This window comes from Equus przewalskii, chromosome 1 (genome assembly GCF_037783145.1).
Source record: "Equus przewalskii isolate Varuska chromosome 1, EquPr2, whole genome shotgun sequence".
In the NCBI taxonomy this organism is placed as follows: Eukaryota; Metazoa; Chordata; class Mammalia; order Perissodactyla; family Equidae; genus Equus; species Equus przewalskii.
This window is the reverse complement of record NC_091831.1, coordinates 108,484,488-108,498,130: the sequence shown is the minus strand read 5'-3', so window position 1 is coordinate 108,498,130 and position 13,643 is coordinate 108,484,488. Positions and strand designations below refer to the sequence as shown.

Genomic DNA, 13,643 nt, shown 5'->3' with positions numbered 1-13,643 from the left:
AAAAAGGTCACCTCCTTTGGCCTAAGGATCCAGCTCTGTTTCCAGGACTCCAATCTGGAGGATTGATCCCAGTGTCCCAGGAAGGACCCACCCCTGGATAGAGGAGGGCTGAAGATCGGGGGAGAGGACATCCTGGAACAGGGGCGGGTGTCACTGTGACGACGCCCAATGTTTCCTCCAGGCCAGCCCTGTCTCCTCCAGGGGACCTTGACGATACAGGACAGGAAATTAGGTCTTAAAGCTCTTCCAAGCACTGTCATTCAAGTCTCACACCAATTTATAGCACAGACATGGGGGACGTTATCATGCTCATTTTACAGATGTAGCAGCTGTGGCCCAGAGAGGTGAGGGTCAGGCAGGGTGGGTTCAGCCTGGGACTCCCACCTGTCTTCTTTGCAACGTGTGGTGGGGTCTGGCCTGAGAGTCTCCCTGAGGAGTCCCAGCCAAACCACCCAGAAATGGCCTGTTGGACAGGCCAGAGTCTCGCACAGTGGTGGGGGTGAGTGAGTGGAGGGCGGAGCAGGAAGGAACCATTGTGGAGTTTTTATCCTTTGTGCACAGGAAGATGGGTGTTTTGCGCCAGTGCTTTGGCGGGAGGTTGTTTGATCCTCTGGGATGGAGAGTTCCCAGGCACGCAGATGCTGCCGCAGGTGGGGCCCGCAGGTGCCCCCCGAAGCCAGGCAAGGGCAGGTGCGGGGTGTGTGTGGGGACCCACAGCCACCTGCAGCTGTGCGGGGACGTCGGCCAGAGTTCCCACGTCCCGCCAGAAGTCAAGGTTTTCACACTCCCATCTCCCTCTCGGTTAATAATAGCAGGTAACTCTTGTCTTCCTACAAGGGTCAAACCAAGTGCGCGTGTGGGCCACATGCAGTCGTGCTCTAAATAGACACATGAGACAGGCGGTTTCTTTCGGCTAAATTGGTCCACAAATCAGTCATTTCACTGTGGGGTATGCTGTTAATTTTGGCCCAACAAACAGACACTGAGTAAACAGAGACTCGCCTAGCCGTAAACCAGCTCTTACTTTGGAAAGCCACTTCCCTCCGGGGCATCCGCCCAGGCCAGAAGCCACGCCCTGTCGCCCCGCCCCCACCCCAGCCTTCCCAAGGGTGTCCCTCAGCAGCCTCCTCCTCCTCCTGCACCCCTCCTTATAGGGTCATCCCCCTCCGTGTGTCTATGTTCCAGAAGGTCCAATTTTCCTGACTGCTCAGCTCCCACCCCTTCTCAGCTCCCCTTCCCGGAAGCTTCTCACGCGTTGATACTGGCTGTCTACGCTTCCTCAGGCCCTCTGCCCTCAATCTACGGTCAAGTCCAGAGGATGATACAACGATGAGCATCTGGGTGACCACCACCCAGATTGTACAAAGGTTACCTCGGTCATGTTTATAGCAGATATTTCTTTTTTTTTTAATCAAAAAAACAAAAAACAAACTAACAGACCGCCCACTTCCCATGCTCTTCAGCCCACTGCCCTCTGACTCTTCTCCCACAAACTTGCCTGGCCCATCGTGGACACATGGTCCTTGGCAGAGAGGCCATCGAGACTCCCGGGACACTGCGTCTGTCCTCCACCTCACTGGGCTTTCTTCTGCAGCCTCTTCCTCTGCTCCTCGGGGTTCAGTGCTGGGCCTCCTTTCTCTCTTCTGTCGCAGTCTGTCCGTCAGCAATCCCGGTGATTCCCATTATTTTAGACACCACCCACACACTGAGTCCCAAACTCCTGCAACCAGCTGCTATGGGAACCTCTGTGTACCTGGAGGTCCAGTGGGCACCTGGAGCCTAAGACATCTACAGGAGAGTGCTTGATTTTCCTCCCCAAACTTATTCCCGAGCTGCCCCACCTCTGTAAATTGCACCACCAGCCACCCAGTCCCAAAAGCCAGAAACCCAGGGGTCATTACTGCGTTCCTCCCCTTCCTTCATCCCCATCAGTATCCGGTCCAGTCCATTTCCATCCACCCCCACTAAATATCTCCAGTCTGCCCACCCTGCTCCACCTCCTCTGCTCCCAAGCTAGTCTAGGCTTCCAACATCTCTTGCCTGGACCACTCCAGTCTTTCTACTGGTACCCTGCCTCTTCTTTGCCCACCTATAATCCATTCTCATAAGATCATGTTACTCCCCTGCTCACCAGTTGCTGTGTCCTAAAGTTCCTGCAGAATGTGCCCCACCTGCCTCTCCAATCCCAAGTTAGACCACATTCTTAATCCATGCTCCTAGGCAACCTCCCCCAGCTCTTCCTGCCACAGGGCCTTTGCACATGCTAGTCCTTCACCCTAGAATTATCTTCTGGTCTTTCAGTTCTCAGTTTAAATGTGTAACATGTTCAGCAAAAACTTCCCAATCTAACAAGATGACCCCTGTCCCCGGCCCACATGCACATCCCCTACTCTATCACACTCTTTTCTTTATTTCCTTTATATTCTTACCTCAATCTCCAACACTCTGGTCTATTTGATACCTTGTTTGTTACTTGTTAGCTGACCACAGTGGAAGCCCCATGAGGGCAGGGCCATGACTACCTGGCTCACCTGCACCCACAGCCCATAGCCCTGCACCCAGTCCCGTGCCAGCCACATGGTGGGCACTCACAAAACACCTGGAACATGAATAAATGGCAGCCTAGTCTCTGCTTACACTTCACTTATCAAGAGAAGCCCCCACTAAAACATTCGTCTCATGGAGGGCCCTTTCCTGCCCCTCCACAGCCCATCCCCATCCTCCTCAGATGAGGGGTGGCACAAGGAACACGCCCTCTCCCCTCCCTTCCTTCACCTTCCTGCTCCTGGCACACCCCTCCCCCTCAGCCACCCCGTTCCCCTCCCTCCTTGCTCCACTCTCCACACCTGCCCTCACTCCGGCTGCTTTGCCAGTGCTGTCCCACCCACCCCACCACTCCCTGACCCCAAATGCCTTCCGTCTTCCATCCACCTTTTCAAAGCTTGCCCGTCCTTTCAGGCTTAGCTCAAGCCCCTTCCTTCCTGCACTTACCCCCTCCGAACTCCCAGCACCTGTGGTTTTTGAACACCAATTGCAGCCTTGATGTTAGACTGCCTCTATTTCTGTCATGCATCTTACTATTGATAAGAATAATGACCAGGACCTCCATGTAAATCCAGTACCTTGCAGATACTGTACAAGTGTTATCCCTGCTGAGGCTCAAAACTATGCAAAACAGTTTCCATTTCAGAGAGGAGGAGGACTCATCTCTGAAAGCCAAAAGGACTTGGGGAGCACGGTGGCGCAGTGTCCCCTCACTCAGACTCAGTGGACAGACTCCCCAGTGGGACGGGAGCTCCTGTGGGTGGGATTGTAGTCCCCAGTACCAGTGTTTCTGTTCCTTGCCCCAAGGCGTTTAAAATAACCCCTTCTGATGGCCAGAACTATTTCGGATGAATGGCCACTATGTAACCAATGAGGGGAGGGGCTCTAAGGGGTTTGTAGTGAACCACAGGAGGCTCTGCTGCCTTTCATTTCACAAGGACATGCTTTGCAAGATTTCATGGCTCTCTGTTATTACCTTTGCGCCACTCAGCCCTGGAGCGTGGCTGGCAGGAGGGGAATGAGGAATGTCTGACTAAAGGGTCCTCCACCCATTGCCTTTCAGCTGCATCGGTAGCTCTGAGCAGCCATTCAGGAGGCCGAGCTCCTCCCCAAGGTGAGCACAGACTATCTTTGGATGACCTGGGTTACCTCCCGTCTGCTCTGTGTGTGCGCCCCTAGGTGACTGTGGGCCCAAGGGACAAGGCTGCTGTAGGCAGTGTTGATAAGGCTGAGTGGCCATGGCAGTGCTCCACCCAGGCAATTTACTCGTTCATTTAGTCATTATAGGATACTGAGCGCCTCCTCTCTGCCAGGCACTCCTGGAGGCACTGGAGATATAGCAGAGAACTGAACAGCACTGCAGCTTTCGTGGCTTTTCTGCGAGGAGAGGGAGGAGAGAAGAGAAGGAGGTCAGTGGGATGAAGTGTGTGAGGGACAGGAAGCAGGGGTTGAGAGTAAGATGGGGAGTCAGAGAGCCAGCTCGAAGAGGGAACATTTGAGCAGAGACTGGAACACTGAGGGCATGATTTGTATGTCTCACTTCCCCAAAAAAGACTGCAGGCAAAGACTGGCTCTTGTACCTCTTGTTTATCCTCAGAAGATTCTAGAACATTTCTGGAGACTCAGCAGTAACTTGGAATTTTGAACCGAGGATATTCTTAACTAAACTTTAACAAAATCAATAGGCAATACGAAAGCAAAGCTCTTTTTTCCCCAAGGGAAAGTGTGTTAGTCACATGCTAGCTTTTTCATTAGAAAAAAACGGATTTTCGGTGAAGCAGAGGGAAGTGGGTTGAGCCTGGAGTAGGCTGTGGACACCAGCTGCTGCACTTGCCCGGGGCCACAAGCAAGGGCTGGTGCTGGGCACTCTGAAAAGCCCTCCTCCTGAGTTTGGGGGGCAATATGCAAGGCCGATGCTCCCGGAGGGGTCACAGATTCCCTGCACCTGCGCCAAGGAGATTGGGGACACTCAGTGATGGAGGCATTTAAAGGCTGCCTGTGACAGAACAAACATTAATAAAAACAAGAGGCACATTACTACTTTCCAAGCTCGTCACCCACCTCAGCATATTAAATCCTGGAGGGCAGGTGGCCTTTCCCCCTTTTGATGATGTGGGATCTAAGCCTCGTTGTTCAGGTGCTGGACATTGGTTTTCTGATTTCCCACACTGTGTTGGCATGGGTTTCCTGGGAAGTGCCCACCTGCTGCTTTTTTATGCTACGGAGGCAGAGGGGGCGGGACCTAGAGAGGGGGCGGAGGGCGGGGCTGGGAGAGGAAGTGGGAAGAGCCGGGGGCGGGGCTGTGCTGAGAGATGGAAGCGCCTGCCTGGTCACGTCTCTATAGCCTTTAGAAACATTCCCGTCTTGCCTTGTCTTTCCTGGCCTTGACATTTTTTAAGAATATACGTCGGTTATTCTGTAGGACGACCCCCAATTTGGGTTGGCTGAGGTTTCTGCCGGATTAGATTCGGGTTATGCATTTTTGGCATTTTTATTCTTCTCAGTGCATTTCAACAGTAGGCTCGCGTGAACACTTGTTCCGTTACTGGTGACGCTCACATCGTTTTAGGCGGTGTTCAGCAGACTTCTGCACCGTCAAGTTCCTAGTTTCCCCTCGTAATTAGTAATATCTATGGGAGATACTTTGAGATTATGTAAGGGTACTGTTACTCTTCAAACTTCTACCACTGCTTTCAGCGTTCATAAAGATTCTTGCTGGTTGCCTCATGGTGGTTTTCTAATTGCATGATTCCTTCTGCATGTGTTAGGTGACCGTCCACTGGAAGAAAGAGCTTTCCCGTGTAGCCCGTGCATTTTTATGTGTGGATTTGTATCAGTGTGGATTCATGGGTCCTTATTTCAGTCAAAGGGTTATAATTCTTTATTGTGATCATTTATTTTCATGCTCAAGTTATCCCAGAGGAAGCCAGGGAAAACCCCTTCAGAGTGCCTTCTGGATTCTTTTGACAAGTTCCCATGTCAGAAGTAAACACTTCATTACTTTCTGGCACAACATGTTCCAGGCTCTTCTTGCACTTTCCCTGCCCCGGCCGTGAATTCAGTCATTTCTCTAAAGAGCTCAGGTTTCTTTTAGCAAAGAATCATATTTAGAAACTAGTATTTGAGTACTAAGTATACTCATTGCTTTCAGAGTGTTATTGCTCCTAGGTCCTTTCAGTGGATAGAGCCAGGCAATACATGAATGGATATGCACACAGACATGAGTACGTATGTGTGGTAGGCACATGACCCCAATGACCCCAGTCTCCTGATATTCATGCCTTATGTAACTGTTGTGTGGGTCTCAGCCTATTGAACCCCGTGGCCAAGTGGTTAAGTTCGCGCACTCCGCTGCAGGCGGCCCAGTGTTTCGTTGGTTCGAATCCTGGGCATGGACATGGCACTGCTCATCAAACCATGCTGAGGCGGCGTCCCACATGCCACAACTAGAAGTACCCACAACGTAGAATATACAACTATGTACCAGGGGGCTTTGGGGAGAAAAAGGAAAAAAATAAAATCCTTAATAAAAAAAAAAAGAAAGAAAAGGATGCTTTCAGCTAGGAATGCCTGAGGCACTCACCTGGGCCTGTAGTACTCGTAGGGAGCCCCTACCGACATTTCCCCTCACTGGGACTATTGTTGTGACTAGACGAGCCCTTGTGGTTCTTATTATGGTTGCAAGACGTACTTCAGCAAACACCGAGGGAATTTTGAGGAGTAAGATTCATTACATCACAGGCCCTGCAGGGTACATGGCACACCGGAGGGCCACACAGCGAGGTTGTGAGGTATAGAGAAGAGTGTGGACCTGGAACTCTGCCTTTATTAGGGTCTGAGGGTAGGGTGTCTAGGGTTTCGAGGGTTCACTCTCTATTGGATAATTTAAAGCATAAGAGCGGGAGTTAGAGTGTGTGAAGGGAGAAGCAGGGTCACTCAAGTGGTCAGTCACCTAGGTCACCCAGAGCTTTCTGAATGAGGGAAATTCGTGGGTGGGGATGGCCTAATTCTTTTTCTGGCTGTTTTGCTAGTAGCTGTGATAGTGTGTCTTAGAGCTGGTGATAGTTATTCAAGATGGGTGTCTTTTGAAATGGATGCCTCAGCAACCCAAAGCCTAAAGTCAGGCACTTAAACTACAGTCATCCTCTCTCCTTGAGTGTGGGCTAGACCAGGTGACGAATACGAATACAAGAATGGAATACAGCAAAAGTGATGGAATGTTGCTTAAGATATTAGGTTATAAAAGACTGTGGCCTCGGTCTTGCATGCCTCTTGTGCTCCTCACTCTGGTGGAGGTCATCTGCTATGTTATGAGCTGCCATGTGGAGAGACTCACGTGGCAGGAACTGAGGGAGGTGTTGGGCCAACAACCCTGGAGAGGGACTCAATCTCACCGATAACCACGTGAGTGAGCTTGGAAATGGATCCTCCCCAGTTGCATTCCTTCGGATGAGACCACAGCCCCCACCCATAGCTTGATTGAATCCTGTGACAGACCCAGAGTCAGAAGCACTCAGTGAAGCCACATCCAATTGTCCACAGAAACTGTGAGATGATAAATGTTTGTTGTTTTAAGCCACTAAGTTTTGGAGTGATTTGTTATAGTAAGCAATAGATGACTAATACAATATACTGTATCTACTTGGGGGGTGGGGGTGGGGAGTGTGGAGAGAGGGCCCACACACACCTGTATCTGTTTTTATATCTGTCTATCTCTACATATTACAAATATGGATTTATACTAATAAGTTCAGTTTCAGTCCAATGCTACAGGGACTCTTTCTAACCTTCCCCACTTTCCATACTTATAACTCCCTTCTCCAACAGTGAGAACCCCAGCTCCCATTATCCACAATATGCTGATTTATTTGTTCAGTCCTAGAATATACAGAAAGTAGTTTCAGAATTGCTATCCTATGTCTCTGTGGAAAAGTAGCCTACTCATGGGAGTTCAACATTTGTTTAGAGTTCTTGTTGTCTTTAGTTAAAGGCATATAGTCCAAATACTGTGAACTCTGTGTTCTTTTAAAAAAAAAAACGGTGTACTCTCTCAGCTTCTCCGGGAAGTGAGGAGTGAAATGCAAAAGGTATAGCATGTTTTCTTTCCAGACAGCAAAGGCCCTGCTTGGCTGTTTTGCACCGGATTGTTGTAACTTCCCTGTAAGAAGTGCTGGGGGCAGGGACTTCAGAGGCTTACCACTCTGAGCTTTCTCTGGGCCGATGCTGCCCTTTCCTCTCATTAGCAATGTAGTTTTCATGTAGTCATTAAATTGTTTGGAGAGAAAAGTGTACGGTGTTGCTTTTTGAAGGCCCCTGGAGAAGGTTTTGAATTATAATCACTCTCCTTATTCAAAAAGAAGCCAAGTGACCAGCTGACTCTGACATCTCCCCAGAAAGGCTCCATTTGGGTGGGACTCACGTGTTCTTCCAAAAAGATGGAAACCTGGATGGGACAGTCTTTGCACGGCAACAACTTGGGCCAGGACTCTCTGTGGAGCAACAAAAGGGGCATCAGGTCCTTGACACGACCTCGTTTGGGAAGACCTCTGTGTCATTGGGTTGTCACTGTCACCCTCCAAGGAGGCGGCATCCACAGAGACAAGGGAGCCCCCAGATCAGCATTGCTGCCCGGCGTGGGGTGGGGGGGGTAGAGGGCTGGTGGGGGCCTGGGAAGGCAGCACTGAGCATCGTCCCACTAGACACTTCAGGTGAGAGGTCACAAGTCACACTATGATGTGCCCCTTGGAGACTCTAGGAGAGTGGCCAAGGACATTATGCTCTGCCCTGCATGGCTTCTCCAGGATCTGACTCTGATTTCTAAGGTTTCCCATGCTAGGCCACTCCATTTCCTTGTGTCTGCCAACCTACCCTGCTATGACCTCAGAAACATACACACACACACACGTTATATACACACCATATAATACATACCACACATGCCACATGCATAACACACACCACACATATTGCACACATCCACAACTCATCACATGTATACACACCATACATATCCTATCCTACACAAATACAAACCACACACATACACACCCATCACACATGTACACACATCACACCACACACACATCCATATACACCATACACTCTACACTCATACACCACACATACATCGTACACACACACACACAAACCTCATACACAAATACATCACACAAGCACACACATCACATGTATACAAATACCACAACACACATTGAGCCAGGCCTCAAGGAGATAGATGGAAGGGTGCTGGCTCCCTGGTAAGGTGTGTGAGCTTTTCCCAGCCTCCCTCTGCTCCAGGAAGCATCCACGCTGCCCCCCACTTCAGCACATGCAGTCTCCACCCCTCATCTGACATTTCCAGGTGGTGGGAACGAAGCTCACCCTGAAGTTTTCTCCTCAGAAGTCCCCACAGCACCCAGCACAGTGCCTTGTACAAACAGCATCTTCAACAAGCAGACATAGATGGATTAGGGTTCAGCAAACGAAAGTTGATAGCACTTAATTATCAGAGTGACAGGACTACAGAGGGTTTGCTTGTTTTTCAAAAATTTGTTTTATTTTACTTTTTTCTTTCAGGCAAACATTTTATATTTTTAAATAGATAATACATTTACATACTTCAAAATCTAAAAGGAGAAAACTTATGTCCACACAAAAACCTGCACACAGATGTTTATAGCGGCTTTATTCATAACTGCCAAACTTGGAAGCAACCAGATTCAGTGGGTGAATGGATAAATAAACTGTGGTACATCCAGATGGTGGAATATTATTCAACACCAAAAAGAAATGAGCTATCAAGCGATGGAGAGGCGTGGAGGAAGCTTAAATGCATATTACTAAGTGAAAGAAGCCAATCTGAAGAGGCTACATACCATATGACTCCAACTATAAGATATCCTGGAAAAGGCAAAACTGTGAAGACAGTAAAAAGATGTGTGGTTACCAGAGGTTGTGGGGGAAGAAGGGATGAAGAGGTGGAGCACAGAGGATTTTTAGGGCAGTGGAAACACTCTGTATGATTCCATAATGATGAATACATGTCATTATACATTTGTCGAAATCCGTGGAATGTACAACACAAAGGGTGACCCCTAATGTGAACTACAGACTTTGGGTGGTAATGATGTGTCAAAATAAGTTCAAAATGTACCATTCTGGTGAATGATGTGGATAATGAGAGAGGCTATGCATGTGTGGGGGTGGGGGATATACGAGACATCTCTGTACCTCCTTCTCAAGTATGTTGCAAACCTAAAACTGCTCTAAAAAAATTGTCTTAAAAAAATTTTAAAGGGCACCAAGCCTGTGGGTATGTCCTTCCACTCACATCCCCCAGGCCTCCAGGTCCCTTCCCTGGAGGGCACCAGTGTTAGCTGCTTCTTGTGAACGCTTCCCAATATGTTGTGTCCATTTTCAAGCAAGTATATTTGCATACGTGCATTTCTCCCATCTAACAGAATGACAGTACTCTAGAAATTATTCCATCTTGCTTTTTCACTTACTACAGCTCCGTGGTCTTTCCCTATTGATATAGAGAGAATGTCTTACTTTTTTTTTTATAGTTGCAGAGAATTCCATTGATAATGTTCCGTAACACAGACAAAATTGCCTACTGATGGACAGTAGGTGACTTCCAGTCTTCTGATATCATAAACAGTGATGCAATAAATAACCTTGGGCATGTGTCATTTTGCATGTGTTCAGGTATATCTGTAGAATAAAATCCTAAAAATGGAATTGCTTGGTCAAAAGGTATATGCTTTGTAATTTTGATAAATTATTGCCAAATTGCCCTCGGTAGAGATTGCATCAATTTCCAACTCCAGCAGCCATGTTATATGAGTACCCGTTTCCTTACAACCTTCAATATTTTAAGTTATAAAAATAACATCCAGTGACTCTGAATACCACTTAGAGTCCACTTGTAAAATTCCTACGGTGTGTGGGGGCCCGGAAGTCTGGAGAAGATGAGGTTCTTGAGAGCAAAACAAAGACCTAATTGGAGACTTGCAGACTTTGTCAGCTTCTGGTAACTCACGTTCCCACCAGAGCTCCTCTGGGCACCGGCTTACTCCAGGGGGGCATCATTCCCCGCTTTGCAGACTTCAGCTTGCATGCAAAGCCTAGGTTTTGTAGCTCTATGGGAATCATGAGCTACATACAAAACTTACTTCCAAGCCATTCCTCTTTAAAGGAACCAGAGCTAAGATCCTTAAAGACTTGCATCCATTTGCATGATGATTGGCAGTGTCTATTCAGATTTTTTGGGCAGACTGCTTGTTAATGGCATAATAATTTTATAAAAGCAAAAGAATGAATTCTAATGATGGCTTGGGGATATATTGGTCTAATTTCCACTTCTTTCTCTTCCAGGGACAGAAAGCTTGGATCGAAAGAACCTTTTGCAAACGGGAATGTATCTTCGTAATTCCCAGCACTAAAGACCCTAACAGGTAATTTGGAAGCCATAATTAAGACCTTATCCAAACCAGCATTTGTCCACCAATTGCCAGTAACTATTCTTCTAGTATTTGTGGGAGGGGGAAAAAGAGTCAAGAAGGATGGCCAGAATCTATTCCCCACCTGAGTCATTAACCAGGGAGTCACTTGGGCTAATAAGTTCCTCTGTAAAGATGCAAATAGCCTTGGGAAAGAGTTACTGTCCGCTACTCACTTGAAAGTGAACTCTCATAACCAGATGGGCCCCCAGTTTTCCTCTTAGTCTTGGTGAGATGAAGGAGCTGAGGGCATTATAATGACAGATTTCCAGGACATCTTCTGGACCTCTTTTTTAGAGTTTCATAACGTGTTTAGATGAAAAGGAGCTTCCATCACAGGAAAGATCTGAGTGATTAAGTGAACTAGATGTAACTTTATGAAAGGATTTACTTTGTACACAAAATGTCAAACAATGTCCCTCACTTACATGAAAATGCACCTGTTATAAACTAAACAGAAGGCCTTCTAAAGCCATGAAAGTGATCAGAGATGAATTTAGCTAAAACTTCTCATCCCTGAGGGCAAAAGCTGTAAGCCTGAGTTTGGAGGGCTGCCGGGAGTGATGTATCTGTACTTTCACCCAGTGTGAAATCCGTGCAGGTAGGAGCCCTGACACAGAGTGCAGACTCCTAGAGACCACCTGATTCAAGTTTATTTGACACATACAACTTCAGCTCCCCACATCGTGAAGCTCGGCCCCCTTCACCACCACCCTGTAGATTCCTCTCTTTGCTTAAAGCTCAGTGATTACCCCCTAAGACAAGAAACACCATTTTGGGACAATGCCAGTGACCATAAGAGTCTTCCTTTTGTTGCACCTAAAGGTCTCTCCTTATTTCAGTGGCACCCAGACCCTCCTTAATGGAAACTATCTATGCCAGCCCTCCTTAGCACCTGCCAGCACTGCAGCCCCCCACACAGCCAAGTAGCTAAGCATCAGAAGAGATAAAGAGGGACATTTTATAATGATAATAGGATCAACCCATTGGGAAGATATAACAATTATAAGCACATACACACCTAATAACAGAGCACCAAAATGCATGAAGCAAAAACTGATAGAAATAAAGGGAGAAATAAATAATTCAATAATAATAGCTGGAAACTTCAACTCCTCACTTTCAATAATTGAGAGAACACCTAGACAGAAGTTCAAAATGGGATAGAATACTTGAACAACACTATACGCCAGCTAGAACTAACAGACATCAGTAGAACACTCCACCCAACAACAAAATATACGTTCTCAAGGGCATGGGGAACATACTCCAGGATAGATCATATGTTAAGCCATAAAACAAGTCTCGACAAATTTTAAAGGATGGAAATAATATAAAGTATGTTCTCCAACCATAATGAAATGAAATTAGAACTAAGAAATCAAAAGGAGGAAAAAAGTTTGGAAACTCACAAATATGTGGAAATTAAACAACACACTCCTAAATAACCAATGGGTCAAAGGAGAAATCAAAAAAGACATCAGAAAATACTTCAAGATAAGTGAAAATGGAGACACAACATATCAAAACTTGTAGGATGCATTTAAAGCAGATCTGAGAGGAAAATTTATAGCTGTAAATGCCTATTTAAGAAAGAAGAAAGAAATTAAATAAATAACCAAACCTTCCACTATGACACACGGGAAAAAGAAGAGTAAACTAAACCTAAAAGAAGCAGAAGGAAAGAAATAATAGAGAATAGAATGAAAGTTAATGAAGTAGAAAATTTTAAAATAATAGAGAAAAATCAATGAAATGAAAAGCTCATCTTCTGGGGGCTAACCTGGTGGCGCAGCAGTTAAGTGCATAGGTTCCACTTCGGTGGCCCAGGATTCGCCAGTTCGAGTCCCGGGTATGGACATGGCACCGCTTGGCAAGCCATGCTGTGGTAGGCATCCCACATATAAAGTAGAGGAAGATGGGCATGAATGTTAGCTCAGGGCCAGTCTTCCTCAGCAAAAAGAGGAGGATTGGCAGCAGATGTTAGCTCAGGGCTAATCTTCCTCAAAAAAAAAGCTCATCTTCAGAAAAGAGCAACAAAATTGACAAACCTTTAGCTAGATTGATAAAGAAAGAAAGAGAGAAGGCTCTAATTATTATGCTCAGAAATGATAGGACATTACTATCAATCTTATAGAAATAGAAATGAGTATAAAGGAATACTATAATTTGTATACCACTGACAATAAATTAGATAACCTAGATGAAATGGATTCCAAGACTCAAATTCTTAGAAAGACACAAACTATGAAGCTGATACAAGAAGAAATATACAATCTGAATAGACCTATAAGAAGTGAAGAGATAGGACTAGTAATCAAAAATTACCCGCAAAGAAAAGCTTAGGTCCAGATGGCTTCACTGCTGAATTTTACCAAATATTTAAAGAAGAGTTAAGACCAATTCCACACAAATTCCTTCAAAAAATAGAAGGTGAAAGAACACTTTCCAACTCATTGTATGAGGCCAGTACTACCCTGATATTGAAACCGGACGAAGCCATCACAAGAAAGGAAAACTACAGATCAATATCTCTTGCGAATATGGATGCAGAAATCCTAAACAAATACTATCACCAAATCCAGCAATATATAAAGA

General features: G+C 46.4%; 1 protein-coding gene across 6 annotated transcripts in view; it reads left to right on the top strand.

The window, feature by feature from the left end:
* Positions 1-13,643, top strand: part of TRPM1 (transient receptor potential cation channel subfamily M member 1) — a 103,958-nt gene that overhangs the window by 15,131 nt on the left and 75,184 nt on the right. For 4 of the 6 annotated variants that reach the window (XM_070571856.1, XM_070571870.1, XM_070571838.1 and 1 more), the window contains one exon: positions 10,921-11,000. Coding sequence is in view for 1 of the 6 variants with exons in the window: in XM_070571827.1 (XP_070427928.1) it covers positions 10,921-11,000 (80 nt within the window). In the remaining 5 variants the exon portion in view is untranslated. Of the gene's footprint in view, positions 1-3,538; positions 3,659-10,920; positions 11,001-13,643 lie in introns of those variants that run through there. The other 2 variants (XM_070571863.1, XM_070571849.1) reach the window with 1 other exon arrangement.